Source organism: Schistocerca americana, chromosome 9 (assembly GCF_021461395.2).
Source record: "Schistocerca americana isolate TAMUIC-IGC-003095 chromosome 9, iqSchAmer2.1, whole genome shotgun sequence".
Classification (NCBI taxonomy): Eukaryota; Metazoa; Arthropoda; class Insecta; order Orthoptera; family Acrididae; genus Schistocerca; species Schistocerca americana.
This window is the reverse complement of record NC_060127.1, coordinates 46445019-46470578: the sequence shown is the minus strand read 5'-3', so window position 1 is coordinate 46470578 and position 25560 is coordinate 46445019. Positions and strand designations below refer to the sequence as shown.

General features: G+C 40.1%; 1 protein-coding gene across 5 annotated transcripts in view; it reads right to left on the bottom strand.

The window, feature by feature from the left end:
• LOC124550878 (gastrula zinc finger protein XlCGF52.1-like) overlaps window positions 1-25560 on the bottom strand; it is a 307814-nt gene that overhangs the window by 262971 nt on the left and 19283 nt on the right. For 4 of the 5 annotated variants that reach the window (XM_047125630.1, XM_047125634.1, XM_047125633.1 and 1 more), the window contains exons 2-3: window positions 21580-21642; window positions 8519-8581 (exon numbers count right to left, since the gene is read on the bottom strand). In XM_047125630.1, the coding sequence (XP_046981586.1) occupies window positions 8519-8581; window positions 21580-21642 (126 nt within the window). The remainder of the gene's footprint in view (window positions 1-8518; window positions 8582-21579; window positions 21643-25560) is intronic. The other variant, XM_047125631.1, reaches the window with a different exon arrangement.

Below are 25560 nucleotides of genomic sequence, written 5' to 3'. Positions count from 1 at the left end.
CAATTGGCACCCCCAGGAAGACAATGAGGAACCGCATACAGCGGGCTGCCAGGTAAGACACATGGGAGGACGAAGAATGTTTCCTATTGAGCATGAGCCCCAGGAATTTTGTAGTTTCAATGAACGAAAGGGTAACAGGCCCAAGATGTAAAGATGGTGGGAGAAACCATTTGCACCATCAGAAATTCATAGAAATGGTTTTGTCAGTGGAAAATCGAAAGCCATTGTTTGTGCTCCAAAAGTAGAGACAATCGAGGCATTGCTGAAGACGCCGCTCATGGAGACAGGTCCATGGAGAACTGCAATAGATAGCAAAATCGTCAACAAAAAGGGAGCTGGAGATGCCCGGTGGAAGACATGACACTACAGCGTTAATGGCGGTAGCAAAGAGGATGACATTCAGGACAGAACTCTGAGGTACACCATTTTCCTGGATAAAGGTGTCTGATAAGGCAGAACCCACACACACATTGAAAACTCAATCTTTTAAAAATGCCTGAAAGAAACAAGGCAGGCAGCCACGGAAGCCCCACGTGTAAAGATTACGAAGGATACCAGTTCTCTAGCAGGTGTTGTAGGCCTTCTCCAAATTGCAAAACACGGCCACAGTCTGGGATTTCTGCAGAAAACCATTCGTAACATAGGTGGACAAAGTAACAAGATGGTTAACTGCCAGAAGCCACATTCGAAATCCACACTATGCATTCGTCAGTAAATTGTGAGAGTCGAGCCACCATACCAGCTGGGCATGAATCATACGTTCCATCACCCTGCAAACGCAGCTGGTAATGCAGGAAGACAGGGTGATTGTGGGAAGAGCCCGAAACTTCCGTAAAATGGTGGCCCAAGGTGTTGGAGATAGCAATAGGCTCCACAGTAGCATCATATGCTACTGTTAGGCCAGACATTGGGGAATGGATTTTGGTCCCAGAGAGCCATCGGAGGTTGGCCCACATGACAGAGGAAGGGGTGGAACTGTTAAAAGTACTAGTGAATGAAATCCAGTAAGCTCTTTTGCTATCTCAAAGAATGCAACGACACTTTGGACATGACTTTTTATAATGAAAGCAGTTTGCCATCGTAAGATGATGGTTAAAAACGTGACGAGCACATCTCCCTGGGCGAATTGCGTCTTGGCATGCCTCAGTCCGCCAAGATACTGGGACAAGACGTGGTAAAGAGGAAGTGCAAGGAATGCAATGTTCTGCAGCAGTGAGGATAACTTTTGTGAGATTGTGGTGTCACCGCCAGACACCACACTTGCTAGGTGGTAGCCTTTAAATCGGCCGCGGTCCATTAGTATACGTCGGACCCGCGTGTCGCCACTGTCAGTGATTGCAGACCGAGCGCCGCCACACGGCAGGTCTAGAGAGACTTCCTAGCACTCGCCCCAGTTGTACAGCCGTCTTTGCTAGCGATGCTACACTGACAAATACGCTCTCATTTGCCAAGACGATAGTTAGCATAGCCTTCAGCTACGTCATTTGCTACGACCTAGCGAGGCGCCATTACCAGTTTATATTGAGATGGAAATGATGTATACAAAAGAGCGATGTACACCAATTATGGATTAAAGTTAAGTATTCCAGCAACAGCGTACCTTATTGGCTATATTAATTACATTTAACTGTTCCAGACCTCACGCCAGTCTGCGTGTAATTAAACACGTGCATTTCGGCCTCCTCTAGCAACACAGCAGAGATATTCCACCTAGTCATAACAAATGGGGGAATCTTGTTCTCGGAAGGTCGCCAGAGAGGAGTAAAGCTGCCAGTCAGCCTTAGTAAGCTGCCATTTGGGTGTGCACGCAGATGGGGTAGGAGTCAGCAAATGGATAGCACATGGGAAATGGTCGCTCGAGTAGGTGTCAAAAATAACGGACCAGTCGAGACGATGGGCAAGCTGGGAGGTGCAGGATCGATCCAAATAGGAATAGGTGAGTGAGGAGTGGGAAAGGAAAGTGGGTGCTCCAATGTTAAGGCAGAAGAGGCTAAGTCGGTTAAGAAGGTCGGTCAAGAGGGCACCTCTATGACAGGTCCTTGGATGATGCAAATTAAAGTCACTGAGTAGCAAAAATGGGGGAGGTAGCTGCCCAATATACTGAAGGAAGTCTGCCCTGGTGCCACTGAATGACAGAAGGACACAAATGGTGCAGAGGGAAAAAGTCAGGTGGGGCAGGAAAAGGCGAACTGCAACAGTTTGAAGATTGGTAGTCAGGGAGATGCCGTATGAGCAGCACGATGCCCCCACGAGACGGAATGCCAACCTCAGGGGGGAAGGTCACAAGGAATCGGTAAGAAATGTAAAAGCTCAAAGCGGTCATGAGGGCGCAATTTTGTGTCCCGAAGGCAGAGTACAAGGGGACACTGCGATGCTAAAAGCAGCCGTAAATCCCCTTTGTGGGACCGAAGGCCACAAACGTTCCATCGGAGGAGCGTCATATTGAAGAAGAGATGTAGGGGTCTCACCCCGGTGGTTGCTGGAGGACAGCCTGTGAAGTGTTGCTACTACAGGACACAGAAGCAAAAGGATCCTGCTCTGTGGGGTCCATAGAAGCGTCACATTGATTGTGCAGTCAGTCTGCAGACTGCAATGCTGAAAAACGGTCGGTGGTGCGCACCGGCAGCACAGAGGCCAGCTAGGCTAAGGTATCACGTGGCGACACTGTCGAAGAGGATCTTCGAGTTGCCGAAGGAGAAGGCCAGTTGCCTCTGGTGGACTTCTTCAAGCCTTTCCGGTTAGAGGAAGACTTGGGTGTTGTTTTACTGGAGGAAGTCTTCACGGGAGTACTCCTTCTGTGCTTTGCAGCCTATGGGTTGTGTAGCTGGTGGCTTCAACCCTTGAGGTGAGAGTTTGACAGCTTGTTGCACCGCTGGGAGGGGGGGGGGGGGGGGCGATGATACCTTGACACTGGACGATTTCATGAACTGAGAGCTGAACTGGAGGTTGCATGTCTGCATGGCCATGTCCTTGATGGGGTGAGGGTTAACAAGAACAGAACTATAGGTGCCAGATGAGAGAACGCAGGGTTTGCTACTAGCCAGTAACTTGCGAGCGAATGGCTAAGGCACTTTTTCCTTTACCTGGATCTCTTGGGCAGTCTGCTCATCAAGATACATGGGACAATCGCGAGAGGCAGCGGCATGGAAGCCACTGCAGTTGATACAGTGGGGAGAAGGAAGCGGACAGTCACTCTCGTGTGCATCCCTACCACAGGTAACACATTTGGCCAGGTGTGCTTGGGAATCAGACGTAGTCTCCAAAGGCAAAGTACCATTCCGTAAACAAGAGCACGACTTCACAGGGCTGGCAATTGCATCAACACCTTTCTGAATAATAAACTGCCATGCTATTCAGAAAGTTATGAACCTCATCTTTCACCTCGTTGTCAGAGCTGAATTGCTTTCTGGCCAAATGTTCTTTTAACCTAGGGAACACGTGATAGTCACTGGGAGCCAAGTCAGGACTATAGGGTGGGTGGGTGATTATATTCCACTGAAACTGTTGCAGGAGAGCAAAGGTTTGCCGAGAGATGTGTGGGCGAGCATTGTCAAGGAGAATGTGTATGCCCTTGCTCAACATTCCTCTTCTCCGGTTCTGAATTGCCCGTTTGAGTTTTTTCAGAGACTCACAGTACCTGTCAGCATTAATTGTGGTCCCAGCAATTCAGCTCCGACAACGAGGTGAAAGATGACTGACTGCCAGGGCCAGTCTGCCAATATTTCACAGTACTGTCGTTATTCTCTCCTGGATTTTCCATTGTTTAATCTACAGTAAAGTTCATTAGTTGAACAGCATTACACTGATGAATTGAAACATTATGTACAACCCCATAATAGCAAATTGATCAGCCTTTAAAATGCAATGCAGCAGCAATTTTCATAGCATGCATTTGGAAAGTCCTCAGTAGGTTTCCGCAGGTATGTAACACCCAGTGTCTGTGCACAAGTCACACAATTCCTTTAAATTTTTCACCAGGTACTTTTGGGTACAGAGCTTGCACCTGCCAGTGTGATCCATCCGCCTAGGTCACATTTTTCCATTAATCCACAGTCCAATCTCAAAGACTCTGTATCCATTGCAGTCATAAATGATGATGTGTTGGGTCAGTATGGGAACACATACAGCCATCTTCTGCAGAGCCCCATATTCAGCAATGTGTGCTGTACAGTGTGCCCGAAAACAGCTGTGCCTGCACCAGCATTCTATTATGCCATCAGATCTGCTGTTTTGCAAGGCAGGCAAGCCTCTGACACCCACAGACTGTGACGGGGTGTAGACTTCTGACACCTTGTCACCTACTAATGGTTTAACTGTCATTTAACTACTTTCCCCAGATGTGCATGACACCATCAAGCAAGCACCTGACCTGCCTCACCATTTCTGGAATGTTCCTTGTGAGGTGCCAGGCAGTAACATTCTGCCCTTTGTCAAAGTCACTTACGTCAGTAGATTTCTCAATCTGGAGACTGTATCACCTCTAGAATAATTCCCCATTCATCTTTTCTTTGGTTTTATACATTCCTTACTGCGTCACTTGTCCACAGTGCCTCTAGGTGGCATTCAGTCTTGCCGAGGACAGTGGTCACAATGCTCCACTTGATCAGTGTATTTCACTATCATTGTTGTATCAATAATTATTTATATGACATGTAATATCTACAAGCCGTTAAAAAAGTGCCAAATATTTTGAGAAGTGTTGGTATACACTGAAACAAGAAAAGTAAGTTCAATAAACTGGGGCCCAGAAAGACGTACTCTCTAAGATCTGAACTCTTGCTCACAGAAGGGATGGGGAAACTTTTCTTATGGATACAAGCACAGTCGCTACTTGGTGCTCCATCAACAATGTCAACAGTGTTCTGAAATCCTTTTGCATCACTGTACTCTAAGTACATCTCTTTCTAAACCTTAGGCAGTCTGTAGTCAGTTGTTCGATCTGTGTTGCGTTGTAGTTTCTGTTGTGTCAATGTGTGCTATTGTACCGTAAGTTACTCACAACTCTGGGCATGTGTCATGCAGACTTCCTACTTACACAGATGACTTAATTTTTATGTTTACTATTGTGGTAGTGTGTGTATGTATGTACAACTCATTCAGTACATTTTTTTCTCTTTTCCACCACTAATTACCTGTGGAAGCCCAATAGAACATAAGTTACACTGAGGTACATTGCATTTCTCTCAACAGGACTTGCAAAAGTGTGATTCAGAACCACTGGTTACATCCAAAATTTTGTTAACTTACAATGTGGGTTTCATGAGAGAGGGTGTGCAACATATCACTTCCTGGCCTTGCCTGTGTGCTCATCAGAGAGCTATTGTCTGTGCCAGAGCCACTATCCAGAGGAAAGAGGTTTTCTCCAGCCTACAGTTAGTGGGAGCATCTCCCCTTAATTCTCTTAAATGGATTGTGGCCAGAGCCTACACGGCTAGTTTATAGGATTGTGATTTCCTGTGATGCCCACTATTCTCTGACATCCTTTGGACAGAAACTTTTGAAGGTCCTAGTAGAAAGTTCTATTAGTGGCAGCAAGAAATAGCCAATGGAAAGGCCTATATTACTGTTCCTGATTCCAGTAGGATGAAACGGCTTAATGCGAAAATAGATTCATAAACAGGTTGGAGCTCACTAAATTGTCCACTGGCAGCCCTAGCAAGGTTGACGGACAAGTTGTGGACTCTGGAGGGTGGAGTTAGTGTTTTAAAGTCACAAGTTATTGTTCCTTTGTGATGAACAAAGTTATTTTTCATATGTGGAAGGACTACAACAATCTTGAATTTATTGAGAATGTGTAGGTCTGGAATTCTTTTTTAGTTCAAAAATGGTTCAAATGGCTCTGAGCATTATGGGACTTAACATCTATGGTCATCAGTCCCCTAGAACTTAGAACTACTTAAACCTAACTAACCTAAGGACAGCACACAACACCCAGTCATCACGAGGCAGAGAAAATCCCTGACCCCGCCGGGAATCGAACCCGGGAACCCGGGCGTGGGAAGCGAGAACGCTACCGCACGACCACGAGATGCGGACTTTTTTTTTTTAGTTTCTTTCCATTTACCATATTTGCACAAATATAGGCTGTGTGTGAATGTAGGCCACACCTAAACTAGTGACACGAGATTATAGTAAAAAGTAAATCTTGAACATAGGCCACACAACTAAATTTATCTCCTATTATGAAGTACTACCACCACGTACATCATGCAGACAGTAAATTATATTAGCAACTCTGCATAGCAAATGAGCAACTTCAAGTTATCAGCTATGTATTATGCAAAGGAATACATATCGAGATGCAGAAAGATGTGCTCAATTTTGTAGTTCAAAATAGGAAATGTGTATATGCTGCTACAACGGAAATGATTCAAATTGAAGGCTGAAAAGTAGCACATAAAAAAACTGAAGAAAAAAAAAAAATCACAAAAGAAATTTAAAGTTCACTGCAGAACTCTGACTATGCAAAAACTGACTCCTGCTTATGAAAACAGTTTGATATTGTTACAGCATCGCGTGATCCAGCTTCAACACAAAAATTTTTACTTACATTCCAAAACAGGAAACACAGATCAAACGCTGGTCTCTATGGATATGCCGAACAGTAGTACAGTAAATAATGTAGGGGAATCCAGTGAGCACATACATACATACATACATACATACATGTGGTGCTGAAAAGCAGTGGTGCAGTAGTTTCTTTTCTCAAGAAATTTACTGTACTTAGGAACAAGGTATAAGCTTTTCCTTCATAAGCCTTTGATGGTTTACAAAAGTAACTGAAGTAACTTGTCATGGTATAAATTTCAATCCACAAGGCATATGTACAGGCCAATTTCAAACTGATTTATGATCTGAGAGGGAAAATAATCTTTATAATAGGCTGCACCATGATCTTTCAAGTCAAAATTTAGTAACAAAAGTGTGGCCTATATTTGTGCAAATACATTATTCTAGGTGACTGTTGCCTTGTGCTGAGACTGCAGGTAATTGATAAGAAGACGTGGAAGCATTAGTCATCTGGATGTAGAGTTCACCAAGCATAGTGGACTTGACGAAACTTAATTCAGGGGGGGATATATATATATATATATATATATATATATATATATATATATATATATATATTTTTTTTTTTTTTTACAGAATTCTGCTGAGAATAGTTCGATAGCTACATGGATTTTAATTATTGAGTTTGTAGTAATGAGAATTTAACCAAGTCTCACAAGCCAAAGAGAGACAGTAACACTTATTAGACACATTTTACAGTGTAGCCATACAGAGGATTAATCTGGAGCCATCCATAAATGTTTATGATTAAACCTACAGAGCAGTATGTCACGCGATTTGTCTTGCATGCCACAGATAGTTACTAGGGCAAGGATACTGGCCGTGGTCGCGAGTGTGATTTTGCTCAACGCTCAGGAAGCTACATGAATGGACAAAAGAAACATTTTGGGCATTGTGACGTCTCATAACCATCATATCTGGTTTTACAAAAATCCCCATGCAATTCCAGAAAGAGGAAATCGGCACCGTTTCTCCATAAATGCACAGACAGACATACTTGTTGATAGATTAACAGAGCCACACATGCTACTGACAGGTTAAATGGGGCTCAATATAATTATTTATTTATATTATTATGTATGACCACTGAGCTGGTTGAATTGGTTGAAAAAGGACCTCACCTTGGACTCTGTTTCACAGCGTGTAAAACAACAATCAGGTTGACTTTAAAGAAATAGTGATTCATAATGCTGTACAGCAGAAATATGCATTTTTATGGATGGTGTTCAGATTGAGCACCTTCTATGATCAATTTTTCTGGTCTAAAAAAATATGCTTTTCCAGATCCACATGCATTGTACTTATCCTCTTGTTTGGGTGAGTTCTACAATCTCTCAAAATATTCAACTTTTTTTCCCTTTTTAATGTCCTCTACATAGTATGTACTGACTTGTTCCACATACAAGCAACTTGATCACATATATAGATCTATAGATCATGTATACCATTAACAAATAAATTCTCCTGGATTAAGACTATCACAAAACCTTAATAAGATCAACAGGCAAACACAGACAATTCAGACACTTTCATGTTTGTCAAACATTTCTGAGGGGTGAAATTATTAATCTAAGTTAGTTTTGTTGTTACAAACTGGCAAAACATGAGAAGAGTGAAGTCATAAAAAATGAGGAGGAAACACGAGAAAAACTGAGGTAAAAAAACATCACACGCTGACAGGCCATAAAATGAACAAAATGCAGCCTTGTTGAATCAAAGTCTTCAATAAGGAATCTGAAAATGACAATCACTTCAAAGGCAGACAGAGACATTTACAGCAGCTTTCAAACTTAAAACAACACAGAAAACCAGTCGAACATGTATAACATTATCACAAAAAAAAAAAGTGACACACACTGATGTCAAATATGTCATCACTGATGTCTCATACGTCTCTGGATAACATTTAATTTATATGTAAAATTTTATATGGGTCTGGTGGACTTACTGGCTCTTGTTTGATGGTAACTGAATCACAGATAGAGCTTGTATGTTGTCCTGAGGCCATCTCCTGTAAGATAAACATAACTGAAGTTAAACTACTGAGAGTAAAGCATACATCACAGCAAAACTAGGTGAAAATATCTAGATTTGTAGACCAGTGAATTCTAGCCGTATTTGGAGTCCTGTTTTCATTTTATTTGGTCAAAGGTTTGACACATTTATAATTATAGGATGGAAGTTGGCAATTACACCACTCTTAATTGTTCTATACCCCTTTCTGGTCACCACGACCAACTATGTTCTTCCCCATTGCTTCGATGTCTTCCTTTAATCTGACCTGGTAGGGATCCCAAACATTCAAACCGTACTCAAGAATTTGTTGCAGTAGTGTTCTCTACATTTTCCATATAATAAGCCTGTAGTATTACATATTGTTCTTTCCTATATGTGTAAGCTATCTCCAATTAATAACAACAGCTGTTTAACTACGTGATCAATAGAAGTGGCTCGTCATAGCAGCATATGAGAATGTATATAGGATGGTGGCATTTTTAAAATATAAATACATTGTAGCAGCTACTTCCAAATAATAACAAAAGTATAAGTTTAAGTATAGTTAATAATGTAAGTCATCTTAGCAGCATACCATGCAATGTATTTTTATTTTTATTTATTTATTTATTTTTTGCTTATATCCCTAAAATTCTACCCAATAATGGGAGTTTTCAAAAACATGATGTCTCAATGAACAATTTTATCTAAATTGCACAGAGCTCAATCTCATCACAATCTATAATGTTATCCTTGTGAAATCCTTCACTCACTCCCATTTCTTCACTGTTGCGTGTGTTTAAGAACTTTTTCCACCTTCCAGTCAGGTGCTAGTTTCCTCAGAGCAACAGCACTCCCTTGCTATAAATACAGTTGACAACTGATTATACGAAGAAACAGACAGTTCAGTGTTATTTCATAATGCATGAAAATTCTGTAGACTAAACACTGATAATACAAGAGCTCAGTAATGAGAATGAAATATGGTTAAAGAGCAGATTCTTAAACAGTGAAAAATTACTCTTCTTTCTGAGAGAAGTTTCGCTTGTGATTAGCAACTGCCTTTGCCAATTATACACGAACCAGGGTGGAGCAACAGAGCACATACATTGTGTGTCTGTCATTCTGTTCGTATTCAATATGCAAAATAAAAGAGAAGACCATCATGTGGAAACACAATATGGAATTAAAAAAAAAAAAAAATAATAAATAAAAGCATATACAAAGGGTTTGACAGTCTATTGCAGATTAAATGGGAAATATGGACGCAGATTTTTGAAGACTTCTCAAAACACAAAGCGCATTTTTGTTTTTTCCCTTAGAAAATACAGTAAAAGTAACAAGGTGAATCTCTACAATTGTTTCAGTGTCTCTCATTTATAGAAATGGGCTAATTACTTTCCTCACCCGAAATAAACTACAGGAGAAGAAAATGTGTCAAAGCTGTGCCAACAAACATTACATATTAACAGAGTATTGTTATTACTGCATGACAACAACAAATAGGACAGAATATAAAATAAAAAACTAATATTGTTGATACAGAAGTATAACGAAACATATTACCAGTTTATATCTTACTAACCACAAACAAAAAGAAAATGATATCGTGAGTATAAAAAGAAAAATTATTAGGGTTTCAGCAGGAGTAAGTTTAATAATTAACAAGACAATATAAATATTGGTGAACTAATATAAAAAGAATAATTGACTGATTATCAAAGCCAAGACATACACAAAGACATGACCTACCAGAATATACATGTCTGCTATCTGTGCAGATTATGAAGAGACTGAGAAAAAGATGAATTAAAACAAGATATTGAGTACATTAAGAGAAAGAAAAAATTAACTAAGTGTAACAGTGCAAGAAGAAAAAACATAAGAACATGAATTAAGTGTAAAAGCAATGAAAGAGGAAGTGGTCTGCTAGAATTTTGTACAGACCTCAACTGTTCTAACAATAATGAAAGAAGGTATTATACTTGGACAATATCTACTGCAATTGGTTAAGTTTCAAATTATTGTACTGTCATGGAATCTGAGAATTAAAACCCAGGTTTCAAACTGCAAAAAATTTCAGGAGCAGATGTGAACTATAATCCATGATATATTGATCATGAATCACAGGCTAAATCTGAAGAAACTGAAAAAAAGGCAGGATATCAGAGATGGGACCTGGATAAGCTGAAACAAACCAAGACCATTGGACTACAAATCAGAGAATTAGATGATTACTAACTGCAGCATGGAAAAGGAATACAACAGAAAAAGAATGAGTAACTTTGACTCATGAAAGAGGGAGAGTAGCAGAGAATCAAATAGCCCCACAGACACCACAAGTAAAAATTCTTCCACCACACAGTGTATATTAAATTTGATTGATAAAAAGAGAAAATATAAAAATGAAATGGGCCAAATGTATTATAGATGCCTAATAAATGAAATTTATAGGAATTTCAAAATGAAAAACCATGAATTTTATGATTGATGCTGCAGAAGCATGCATAACAATGGCAAAGATAAATGCCATGTACAGCAAAATTATATACCCTGCTTGAAAAAGAGAAGCAGTTTCATGAACATCAAAAACTCTAATAGGAAGCCAGTACTAAGCAAGGAAGGGAAAACTGAAAGGAATATATAGGAGCATACAGGGGAAACAAATTTGAAGATAGTATTACACAAAGGACAAGGAATTAGACAAAAAAATGAGATGGAAGATAAGATACTGCAAAAAGAATTTGATAGAAAAACAAAATACCCAAGTTGAAACAGATACCAATTGCAAAGAGGGTAGCTACTGACAGGTGTTTCTGAACCATGAGTTTATAAGTCGCTGTTGTAAAATATTAACATGAATTACATACAGAAGGATTGAAAAACTGACAGTAGCTGATCTGGGGTGCGATTAGTTTGGGCTCCAGAGAATGTAGAAAAACCAGAAGTAAAACTGACCCTTTGAAGGTAGGTTGCACACATACATTTATATACAAAGTTTTAGAGCAAGAGTTAACAAAGGCAAGCAAAACATGTTATATGGGATTCTGAAATTTCAGGAATAAATAGAGAGATCAAAAGATAATCTACAATATTTCCAGAAAGCAGTCCTGAGAGTTGAAGGATTTTAAAAGGAGGCAGTAAATGAGAAGGGAATGAGATAGAATAGAAGCTCGTAACCCACATTATTCCATCTGTACAATGGGCAAGAAATAACTTTTTTTAACATGGATGTGAGTTAGTAATTCCTACACACCACCTTTTACACATTTCCACTGATAGAAATTCTTCCACTGAATAGGAACTGTATAGGTACGTGATACAAAATTTTAGTTGCGGCCCTGTGAACCCCTTTCAATGCTAAAGACAACCTTAATGTGGAACAAATAACTTCTTTTTTCCTTCTAGTATTGTAATTATGTACACTATTCCTTTTGAACTACAATGAATTTCTTACTACAAACCTTACAAGGGAATAAATATACAGTGAAGATGAATTGTAAATGTTTAACCCCTTGAACAGATGTCTACAAAAAGACCATTGGTAAGCACTGCAGATCATACTTACATGTTTTTGAGTAATGAAGACTTTCTTTCTAAAAGTTACCCCAGAACACTATTCCATTATGATGTTACTGAATGAAAATACGCAAAATATGTCCATTACTGATTTCTCTCTCCCCAACATTTTCAATGATTCTAAGTGCAAATATGGATGAACTAAGTTGTTTTAGAAGTTCCAGTTTGAATTCTCTGGCTCCAAACAATTTTGAAGTTTCCAACCTATTTGATATTTCCTCACCGAATCTTACACTTATCATTAGTGCAGTATCTCTAGATGTCCAGAACTGAATGTGTTGTGTCTTTTCAAAATCGAAAGAGAGAGGCCATTCACATAAAATCAGTTACAGTATCCACTGTTACACAACACAGGTGTGTACTCTGGGCTACCACATCTCCAAGCTGCCGGCAATACCAGAACACGATACATAAAATGAATAATACAACTACAACTTAGGCACACTGCATTTGTTGTCAACCGTATCTCCTGCATCCGTCACGGCAACACACAGCACCAGCTACACTACTAGAGGTACTGCAATTAGATCCGCCATCGTGGGCACCAATTCTTCTTCCCAGGATCACTTGCCCACCAATCCCCACAGCAGTATTCTTTCACCGGCTGGCTATAAAATACACCACATGGCCAACCAGAGACAGTTTCACAATGGAAGTTGTGAAGGGCCAACCATTGACCGCCATCGCTAGTTACTCGGTCCAAGTTCCCTTCGCCTCGGAACAATCCAATCCTCGGCATCACGTTCGCGTCTTCTCTCCGCGCCCTGCCGGGTGCCCCATACCTGCAACCCATCAGTGTGCAACTCACTGTCACTCGCGGATCGCAACCCATGTGACAGAGCCATCTTTCTGTAACAGTCATGCTACCTTTGCTGGTTATGGGCTTTCCCCTCATCTGAAACACTCTCTTGGAGCATCCTCGAGCCACTGTTGCTACCCACTGATAAAACCCCATCGACATTGCAGTTTTCAGAACTCTCCCAGTGCAACATCTATGACTGTCAGTAGAATGGAAGCAAGTGACATATATTAATGTATGAATGACTGTTTTGGTTTATTTCATTTATGAGTATAAATAATGTTTATTTATTGGAGAGCACATTAATTTTGGCTAGCTCTCTTGGCCACTATACAAAACCAGTCAGTGATAGTTTTAAGAACATTGTTTAGCAATTCTTTTGTTGCTGTATATATTCTTGGAGTGATTACAGTACTACTACTCCACAAAAAGAACTGCTTTTTTTATTCACCATGAAGCGAAGATGCTGAGTCGCAGAAAGCTAGTTTTCAGCCAACAAGGCCATTTTCAAAAATAAACAACACACACACACACACACACACACACACACACACACACACACACACAAACACACACACACACACGTGCGCGCGCGACCACAATCTCTTGCAGCTGGCTCCAGCTGCCAGAGACTCTGTGTGTGTGTGTGTGTGTGTGTGTGTGTGTGTGTGTGTGTGTGTGTGTGTGCGCACGAGCGCGCGTGTATGTGTGTGTGCGTGTATGTGTGTGTGTGTGTGTGTGTGTGTGTGTGTGTGTGTGTGCGCGCGTGCGCGTGTGCGTGTGCGTGTATGTGTGCGTGTATGTGTGTGTGCGTGTGCGTGCATGTGTGTGGTGTCTATTTTTGATGAAGGCCTTGTTGGCTGAATGCTAGCTTTCTAACAGTCCTTTTGTTGCTCCTTTCTGCAACTCATCATCTCCGCTATATGGCGAGTAGCAACTATCCTTTTTGTATATTGTTAAATTCCATCCTGGATTTTCCATTTTTTAATTGTTTTATTGTTGTATATTGGTGAGAAGATTGTTTACACAAGGATGTTTCATATTTCATGTTACAGACTTCTAGGGGCACTTAGTACAATAAGTTCTACATAGCAACCTACGTCTGGAATCAACAGCCAATGACACTACAGAGCATAAAAAAAGTTATAGGTACTGGTGTCCATAAATTATGTATATACAGGGAGATTCTGTTATAATGTTACAAACTTTCAAGGATGATGGAGAAGATATCAATTTGAAGTAAAGGTCATTGTACTGGAACCAAATGACGAAAAAAATGTCTGGTAATCAAGAACTGTAAAACGCTTACTTTAAGAGCTCTGAGCACTTGTTCAATAGAGGAGATGTGTTTCACACTACGGAAGATGAACAAGTGCTCATAGCTCCTCATGTATGCATTTTAGAGCCCATGTTCATCAGACATTTTTTCTTCTTCTGGTCCTTACTACCACCTCTGAAAGTTGCATACCAACAACTGTACCGGTACATGTATTCCATTGTCAGATGTATCAAAATAGTTTTCGCTTGTAACTTCCAACCCATACATTTCTGGGACAGGGATCTTACCCGAGATTGAAACATTTATCCTCCTCCTTCACCTGGAAAGTCTGTATCATCATCATGGAATCACCCTGAATATACACACATTTACAGGCACTGGTGACTGTAACTTTAACATTCTGTAGTATCACTGAATGACATTTTCAGACATAGGTTCCTGCATAGAACTTTATCTACTACGTATCTCCTGCAAACACCCTAAGTATGCAACATGAACTGTGAAACACCCTGTATACTAGGAACAGCAGCAGATCTAGGACTGCCTCTTGGACAGCTCCATATCTGATTTCTTCCCGGAAAGAAGAATCTCACCTGATTACATGGATTGATTTATTAAGTACAACTTTCTGCACTCTCTTGGTTTGATATGACTTTATCCATTGATTGGCTGTAGCAAGAATTGCACTAAACCTCAATTTATCTAGTGGAATACTGTGATTCGAACAGTCAAACGCATTAGATACGTCACAGAAAACATCAACCAGTGCTATTCTGTAATTTAATGTTTGCAAAATTTGGAGAGTGAACATGTAAATGGTATTCTCAGTAGAGAAACTCTCCTGGAATCCAAACTGTGATGTACTGAGAATATTACTATTGCACAGTACAATAAATCACCTTCTCAAAAATTTTGGATAATAATGTAGAGAAACAGGTCAGCAGTTAATGACGTCTTCCCTGTCACCTTTCTTACGGGGCATTTAACAATGGTATATTTCAATTACTCTGAAAAAATGTGATGAATTAGTCATGCACTACATACTGCAGATAAGAGAGGGTCTATCGTATGATAACAAATATTTAGTAACCTGTCAGAAACACCATCAGATCCAGATGAGCTTTTATTTTCAGGAGAATATACAATTTTCTTAATTTAAGAAGGAGAAAGATATTTTGGAAATGAATGAATGTTCAGGGATGAAAAATGAAAGCTGTTTAGGATTACTGCTGCCAATGAATGCCTAGAGAGACAGCAGGAACTACGAACATAAGTCGAAAGGAGTGGATTCTGCCTTGAAAATATAAGATGAACATCTATAATTGCAAAACATAAGTGGTGGAATATAGTTAATTAACAACGTCATACTGAGGGCATAGGTCAGGAAATAAGACAGTAATAGTTGTAGGCAAGATCTCCTACTTGGGCAGCAAAATAACTAACAAATTTAGGAGTAAGAGAGCAATGAAATGCAGACTTCTAATCTCAAGAAAAGTGTTTCTGAAAAAGAGAAATTTGTTCTGGAATCAAAGAGAAATTTAAGTGTTTGAAAGTCATTTCTCACTTCTATACCAAGAGCCATTGTGCAAAGATCTTTGAGAAACTTTTGGAAAGACCAATTCGGACAAAATAGGTGGAAGGATGAGAGAACAGCAACATGCATTTAGAGCAGAAACATTCACAGAATATCTAATTATCACTGTAAGATAGCCACAGGAGCAAAACTATGAATATGGAAAAGATCTGTTACACATCAAGACAGTAAGGGAACAGGAGAGTGAAATTTTTGAAGTCCAAGCAGAACAGCATTGCTCAAGTACACAGAAGTATCAACATGAACCAGCCACTAGGCATAAACATTATGACACAGTTAGTCACTCACCAAGAGTGCGACATTAACATTTCTGAGTGAGCGTTAGACAAGTGGAGACCACCTATTACTATCTTAACATTGTGTAAGAAGCACTAACGAGGGCACAACAACATTTGTCAAGGGTTTGACAAAGCAGTTAAAGATACTAAAATAAACTGGTTAAGCACATTTAGCAGAACAGAAGAATGCTAACAAATCATAAAAAGCTGAACTGATTCAGTTGTGACGAATGACATCAAAAATCAGAATCAGTCCTCGACGCCGTAAATACCCCACCTCGCTAGGCTAGAGGCAGTCAACAAACAGGATAGATGGCAATCATGTCATTCGCACTCCTTTTCTGATTACTGTATTGTAACATCTAGTTTATAAGACTGTTCAAGTACTGGCCATACTCCTGCCACCTTATGAGATGACCACCGATCTGTAGCCATGGGTGATAGAAGTCACCCTTCGGTACCAGCCATCACCAATGTCCAGTCCAGTGACCTTCTGACGCCATTCCAGCCTGGTGCTCAAACTGCTCTAAACTCCAGCATTGCTTGGGTCAGGAGGCCTACAGAATTGTTGAGCCAGGATCAGTTTTTGACACAATCTCATGGCATCGGACAGTGTGGTCCATCTGATGGGATAACACATGATGTGACCTGGGAGGGACAGAGTAGTCCCAGACTGGTGTGCGAGACAACACACACATGCCGTAATCATCGCCATGTCTGAGCAGAGTTTCTAAAGGGGCATGCCTTAACACTACAGACTACAAACTGCTCACTACATGTCATCAGTATGAGTACATGGCTGATGCAGCATTACACTGAGATAACAGAAGTCATGGATAGCAATAGGCACATATACAGATGGCAATAGTATCACATACACAAGGTATAAAGGGCAGGGCATTGACGGAGTTGTGTCTTGTACTCAGGTGATTCATGCAGAAAGGTTTCCAACGTGATTGTGGCTGCACAACAGGAATTAACAGACTTTCAACTTGTGATGCTAGTTTGATTAGGACACAGTGGACATTCCAGTTTGGAAATCATTAGGGAATTCAATATTCTGAGATCCGCAGTGGCAAGAATGTGCTGAGAATACAAAATTTCATGCATTACCTCTCAGCACAGACAATCTAGTGGCCAAATGCCTTCACTTAATGACTGAGCAGCCACGGTTGCACAGCGTTATCAGTGCTGACAGAGAACCAACACTGCGTGAAATAACCTTAGAAATAAATGTCTGACATATGACAAACACATCCGTTAGCACAGTGCAGGAAGATCTGGCGTTAATGGGCTACAGCTGCAGACAACCGAGGTGAGTGCCTTTACTAACACGACAGCATCACCTGCAGCACCTCTCCTGGGCTCATAACCATATCAGTTGGACCATAGATGATTGGAAAACCATGATCAGGTCAGATGAGTCCTGATTTAAGTTGATAAGAGCTGACGGTAGGGTTTGAGTGTGGTGCAGATCCCACAATTCCATGGACCCAAGTTGTCAACAAGGCAATGTGCAAGCTGGTGGTGGCTCCATAAAGGTATAGGCTGTGTGTACATGAAATGGACTGGGTCCCCTGGTCTAACTGAACCAATCATCGACTGGAAATGGTTACGTTCGGATTCTTGGAGGTCATTTTCAGTCGTTCATGGGCTTCATGTTGCCAAAGAATGAAATTTTTATGAATGACAATGCACCATGTCACAGCCACAATTGCTCATCATTGGTTTGAAAAACATTCTGGACAATTCAAGTGATTGATATGGCCAGCCACATGAATCCTGTCAAACATTTATAGAACATAATCGAGAGATCAGTTCATGCACAAAATTCTTCACCAGCAACACTTTTTCAATTGTGCACGGTTACAGAGGCAGAGTCCTCAGCGTCTTGCTAAGCCACCGACTGCCGACCAAGATACGGCAACGACGTGCATTCAGAGAAATAAATGAAGCAATATTTAATCCTGTTTTACTGTGCATAGTGATGCCACAGAATTTCCTTGGACTTCATCCTGACAACAGTAGCGATTTCCAGCCTGGGAGTAGGCGGCCCTACAGATCCACTGATGACTTCTGTGGGCATTGTAAAAGCATTTGATAGTGTATGTAGTAACAAGATATGGAAGTACCTGTAGAACAGAGTAGCAGAAAAGCAGACTATACTTAGGATAAGAGACATGTACAATGCGAGTGTGAGCTGCGTGAACTTGGGAGTAGAGAGATCAGACTGACTGCACACAGTTATGGCTTGGGACAGGAAAATGCATCTTCCTCATTGCTCTTCACTGTTGTGATGGATGAGATAATGATCAGAGTAGCACAACTGGTGAATGTAAGATGAAAGCAATTGGGTTTACATACAATTTCATGATTTGGAGAAAGAAGGAGAAAGTGCAGGAGCAACTGGACATATAGCAATAAATAGTACAAGGTTATCTGATTGAGTTTAGTGTAAATTACTGTCAAATGATGGTGACAGCCATGAAGAAGGAGCGAGTCACACCTGGAATAAAAATCAGTGCAGAACAACTGAGGAACATGAGGAGTTACATGTATCTGGGAAGCTTTACACAGGAGAATGAAAGAAATGCCAAAGAAATAAATGAGTCGGGGAGATAAGCTTAAGCATTCCACTGTGTGTGCTTGTTTGAAGCCTGATATGGAGCAAACACAACCCTCAAACCATCAAAAGTTACACACACTATGTGATCGAAAGTATCCAGACACCCCCAAAACATGTGTTTTTCATATTGGGTGCATTGTGCTGCCGCCTACTGCCAGATATTCCATATCAGAGACCTCAGTAGTCATTAGACATTGTGAGAAAGCAGAATGGGGAGCTCTACAGAGCTCACGGACTTCGACCATGGTCAGGTGATTGGGTGTCACTTGAGTCATATGTCTGTATGTGAGATTTCTACAATCCTAATCATCCCTACGTCCATTGTTTCCAATGTGACAGTGAAGTGGAAACATGAAGGGACACATACAACACAAAAGCATACAGGCCGAACTCGTCTGTTGACTGACAGAAACCGCCGACAGTTGAAGAGGGTCTTAATGTGTAATAGGCGGACATCTATCCAGACCATCACACAGGAATTCCAAACTGCATCAGGATCCACTGCAAGTACTATGACAGTTAGGCGGGAGGTGAGAAAACTTGGAATAAGTGGTCGAGCAGCAGCTCATAAGCCACACATTACGTCGATAAATACCAAACAACGCCTCGCTTGGTATAATGAGCAGAAACATTGGACAGTGGGAAAACTGATGTGCGGAGTGACGAATCACGATACACAATGTGGCGCTCCAATGGCAGGGTGTGAGTATGGCGAATGCCCAGTGGACATCATCTGCCAGCTTGTGTAGTGTCAACAGTAACGTTTGGAGGCGGAGGTGTTATGGTGTAGTCTTGTTTTTCATGGAGGGGCTTGCACCCCTTGTTTTGCATGGCCTACATTGATGTTTTCTGCACCTTCCAACATGATCAAGCACCTGTTCATAATGCACAGCCTATGGTGGAGAGGTTCCATGACAATAACATCCCTGTAATGGACTGGCCTGCGCTGAGCCCTGACCTGAATCCTACAGAACACCTTTGGGGTGTTTTGGAACACCGACTTCATACCAGGCCTCACCGACCGACATTGATACCTGTCCTCAGTGCAGCTCTCCGTGAAGAATGGGCTGTCATTCCCGAAGAAACCTTCCAGCACCTGATTGAACATATGCCTGTGAGTGGAAGCTGTCATCAAGGCTAAGGGTGGGCTAACAGCATATTCATTTCCAGTAATACCGATGGAAGGCGCCACAAACTTGTAACTCATTTTCAGCCAGGTGTCCGGATGCTCCTGATCACATAGTGTATCAGGTATTCTAAGTTCCAGTCCTGGCATATGCATCAGAAACATTGGTAACGAAAAGAAGAAAGAGAAGCAAAATACAAGTTAGTGGAATTAAATTCTCGAGAAATGGTGTTAGAGTGACAAAGATGGATAGGTCAAGGAATGAGAGTACCAGAGAATTAGTGAATGAGGAACCAATACAGGCTAGCAAAGAGGAATCGAGGCTTAGATTCTATGGCATGTCAAGCAAATGAAGGAGAAGAGGATACCCAGAAAGGTACATGAGATGAAAAGGGAGGGAAAATACAAAGAGGTTGCTAAAAGGAGTGAAGGACTGTGTGTAAATGAAAGAGGAAGATTGGATCAAGGTGATAGTGGAAAGGTCAGCCATCAGTGACTGGGCACTATATAAGATGATAAAATCTTTTCTGTTAAAAGACTGTCAGGATTATAACCTTATATGGAAGAGAAAAGTGGATAATAAGCACTGAGGATAAGAAGAGAACAGAAACATTTTTAATGTGGAGCTACTAAAGAGTACTGTAGGTTACACAGACAGACTGAACAAGCAATCAAAAGCAATGGGGAGAAAAGAGCTTGTGGCACAACTTGACTAAAAGAAAAGTTCAGTTGACACACTTCTTTAGGCAACAGAGGGAAGTGTGAACCATATATTGGAGCAACATTCTATGGAATGTCACACATATTTTGTAGACAATCTTCTTTGTAGACTCATTGCGTTTTCGCAGTATCCACACATGAACCACTTGTTTTATTATGTTATTCAATTTCATGTCCCCATAAACTGTTATAAACTGGTATTAGTATTAGTGGACTGTTTCCAACTGTGTCCCACTGATATTGGAGACATACCGTACACTTTTCTCAGTTTTGTGAAATGCACAGTTTCACATTTAAAACCAGTTGCCATTCTCCACACCACTTTGAATATGTTACTAAGATTTGACTGGATATTTGTACAGCTTTTTTTCAGATAATACTCCATTACAGATAACTGCAATTTCAATACTGTCCATCAAGTAATTAAAATGAAATGCAAGGGCTCCCCAGGACATGCATGAAATTACTTCCACTTTTATCAATTAAATGTGGTTTATTATATATCAATATCAGTTCTGCTGTTACAAACTAACACAACAAGAGTGTGGTGAAGTTATTAAATGTGAGGGGTAAACATTCTCTAAAACAACACACCTAGCCAGTGCAATAAGGCAAAAAAAAATTATGGGCTGACTATCCATAAAACATATAAAATGCAGCTTTGTTGATTCTAGGCTTAGGTAAAGTACTGGAAAGCAATAATCATTAGAAATGTAAATGCGCACATTTCAGCTTTAAGACTTTAAATAATAGCACTAAAAAGCAGTCAAACTTGTACCATGTTATCACAAAAAAAGTGACACACATTGACTGAAGCAAATCCTGGTAACAAAAGATCTAAAGCAGCCAGTAATTTATATTTGAAAGTCTATGTGATTGTGTTAGGCAATAAATTCTTTCACAAAGACTTATTTTCCTCTTTCTTTATAAAAGAGTTGCTGCTTTTTAAGTTTATTTCTTTATACTGCCTCATGTTAATGAATAACATAAATGCTCAAATTAATATTACTTACTGGCTCTTGTTTGATGGCCATCACATCAAAGGCAGAACTTGCATGTTGTTCTGGGGCCATATCCTGCAACATTTATACAATTGTAAACAAACTACAAGGAACAAACTGAAAATGAAACATGCATCACAAAAAAGTAGATGAAAATTTGGGAGTGGAGAATTACGGTCTGTATTTGGATTCCATTTTAGCACAGATAAGTGGAGTATGCTACACGAAAATCAGAAGCTTCAGGGATAAATAAAGAGATCAAAAGGTTCAGGAAGCAACACTAAGAGTTGAAGGCTTTTAAAAGGAAGCAGTAAATGAGAAGAGAGTGAAACAGAGCAGAAGCTTGTAACACATGTTATTCAATCTGTATATTGGGCAAGCAACAACAGTAATCAAGGAGAAAGTTTTGAAATAAATGAATGTTGGTGAAGATGTCAAAATATTTAAATATTACTGCTGACAGTGTAATTCCAACAAAGACAGCAAAGAACTAGGAATACCAGTTGAGTGGAAAGGGTAGTGTCTCAAAAATATGTTATAAGGTGGACATAAATAATAGTAAAACATCGGTGACGGAATACAGTCAAATTAAACCACTGTACTCAGGGTAGGAAATGATACATTAAAAGTAGCGGATGAGATCTGCTATTTGGGTAGCAAAATAACAAACAATGATAGAAATAAAAGGGACATAAAGTGCAGACTGTAAAGTTTCCCGATGAAATGAATGTTTCAGAGATGAATAGAAATGTAAATGTTGGAAACTTTACTAACTTCTATTCCACCTGCCAATGTGCAAAGATCTTTCAGAAAGTTTTGAAAACTTAAATTCAGACAAAAAATAGGAGAGACGAGAGAACAACATGGGTTCAGAGCAAGATGGTCCACAGTAGACCTAACTTTTGCTGTAAGGCAGATACAGAAACTCCACTATGAATATGGAATACATCTACTGGTGGCCTTCCTGGATACTGAAAAAGCATTTGATAGTGTATGTACAAACAAAGTATGGAAGATACTGCGGTAAAGAGGAGTATAAAAGCAGACTACATGGAGGACAAGACAAATGTACAATGGGATTGTGAGCTGTGTCAAAGTGGGGGAAGAAAGATCAGATTGACTGGAACAGAATAATAGCTTGAGGCAGGAAGGTGGACTCACATTGTTGCTGTTCATTATTGTGATATATGAGACAGTGGTCAGACTGACACAAGTAATTGGTGGAAAGATGAAAGTAGTGGTGTTTGCTCAAGATTTGATGATTTGGAGAAACAAGGAGACAGAAGTTTAATACAGGAGAATGAGAGAAATGCCATAGAAAATAAATGTGCAGGTTGGAGAACGGTGGGGGGGGGGGGGGTTGTATGATCCATTCTGTAACAGTGATGGATGCTGGATATGGAGCAAATCTGTCTCTCAAAGCCAGTAAAAGGGTTATACAATGGACAATGCCTTGGAGACCTGGGTAACAAAGATAGCAAAGCACATTACAAGTTAGTAACATGAAGTTCTGGAGTAGAAGTATTGGAGTGACAAAGATGGAAAGGTTAAGTGATGAGAGGGCCAGGGAATTACTGAAGGAGGAACTATTACAGGATAGGACAAAGGAACCCATGGTTAGATAGCATGGACATGTTAAACAAATGGAGAAGACGATAACCAGAAAAATACATGAGATGAAAGAGAAGAGAAAAAGACTGAGAGGAAGAGTAAGAGACAGGTGGCTGAAATGAGTGAAGGACTGCACATGAAAGAGAGGAGAAGATGTTGCAGACAGAAATGTTGGAAAGGCAGAAGGCAATGGAGAGGCTTGTGTTTCAAACAGATCCAGGTAATGGCTGGAAACTGTACAATATTACCAACAGAAAGTCTTTTTTGAAAAGACTGTCTTGAATGTAGCCTTGCTTGGAAGCAAAATATGGATGATAAACAGTGTGGATAAGAATAGGATAGAAGCTTCTGTAATGTGATGCTACTGAAGAAAACTATAGATTACATGAGTAGATTGAATAAATAATAGAACGGTACTGAATTTACAAGGAGACAAATGAGCTTGTGGCATAACTCACCTAAAAGCCAGATTCAAATGATACAACACATCTTAAGGCAACAGAGGGAAATGTGTACCACATATTAGACCAATAACGTATGATACAGCACACAAGCATTTTGTAAACAATTTTGTTTGTAAACTGGCTGCATTTTCCTAGTATCCCACCCATGAGCCAAAGTGTGCTGCTTGCTCTACCTATGACTGATCCAACATGACTGTTCCACTTCATAACCACAAATTGTTTCACTCTGGTAATAGTGATGATGATGATGATGATGATGATTAGTATTAGTACTGGTTCTAATTGTGACTATTTTCCGACATAGGATACTACTTTTCTGTTTTCAAAAATGGACGATTTTACATTTCTGAACATTGAAAGCGAGTTGTCACTCTTTGCACCACTTTGTAAATGTGACCAAGATCTGACAGGATATTTGTCCAGTTTCTTTAGACAATACGTCATTACTGATAACTGTATTATCTGCAAAATGGCTTAAGTTATTACTAATGTTATTTATCAAATCATTAATATGTAATATTAATTGGAAATGTCACACACACTTCACTATTACACAATTGAAGCTGCTTCTACTTCTATCAATTATACACCATTAAAGATAACATGAAGAATCCCCCTCACCCACCAAAAAATCTTGAATCCATTCACAAATTCTGTTTCATACCCCAAATCAATGTACTGTTTTAATCACCAGTCCTGTGGTAGTGACTTGAATCCTTTTTGGAAGTCAATAAATACTGCATCCATCAGTCAGCCTTTTAGAAGCAATGTTGACTGGCATGGAGATGATCATTCAGTTTGAGGTTTCTAATCATGTTTGTCGAAACAAGGCCCCGGGAGTAGACAACATTCCATTATAACTACTGACAGTCTTGGGAGAGACAGTCCTGACAAAACTCTACCATCTGGTGAGCAAGATGTATGAGGCAGGCGAAATTCCCTCAGACTTCAAGAATAATATAATAATTCCAATCCCAAAGAAAGCTGGTGTTGACAGATGTGAAAATTACCGAACTATCAGTTTAATAAGTCACAGCTGGAAGATATTAACACGAATTCTTTACAGACGAATGGAAAAACTGGCAGAAGCCAACCTCGGGGAAGATCAGTTTGGATTCCATAGAAATGTTGGAACACGTGAGGCAATACTGACCCTACGACTTATCTAAGAAGAAAGATTAAGGAAAGGCAAACCTACGTTTCTATGATTTGTAGACTTGGAGAAAGCTTTTGACAATGTTGACTGGAATACTCTCTTTCAAATTCTGAAGGTGGCAGGGGTGAACTACAGGGAGCGAAAGGCTATTTACAATTTGTACAGAAAGCAGATGGCAGTTATAAGAGTCGAGGGACACGAAAGGAAAGCAGTGGTTGGGAAGGGAGTGAGACAGGGTTGTAGCCTCTCCCCGATGCTATTCAATCTGTATATTGAGCAAGCAGTAAAGGAAACAAAAGAAAAGTTCGGAGTAGGTATTAGAATCCATGGAGAAGAAGTAAAAACTTTAAGGTTCGCCAATGACATTGTAATTCTGTCAGATACAGCAAAGGACTTGGAAGAGCAGCTGAACGGAATGGACAGTGTCTTGAAAGGAGGATAGAAGGTGATCAACAACAAAAGCAAAACGAGGATAATGGAATGTAGTCAAATTAAGTCAGGTGATGCTGAGGGAATTAGATTAGGAAATGAGACACTTAAAATAGTGAACGAGTTTTGCTATTTGGGGAGCAAAATAACTGATGATGGTCAAAGTAGTGAGGATACAAAATGTAGACTGGCAATGGCAAGGAAAGTGTTTCTGAAAAAAAGAAATTTGTTAACATCGAGTATAGATTTAAGTGTCAGGAAGTCATTTCTGAAAGTATTTGTATGGAGTGTAGTCATGTATGGCAGTGAAACGTGGACAATAAATAGTTTGGA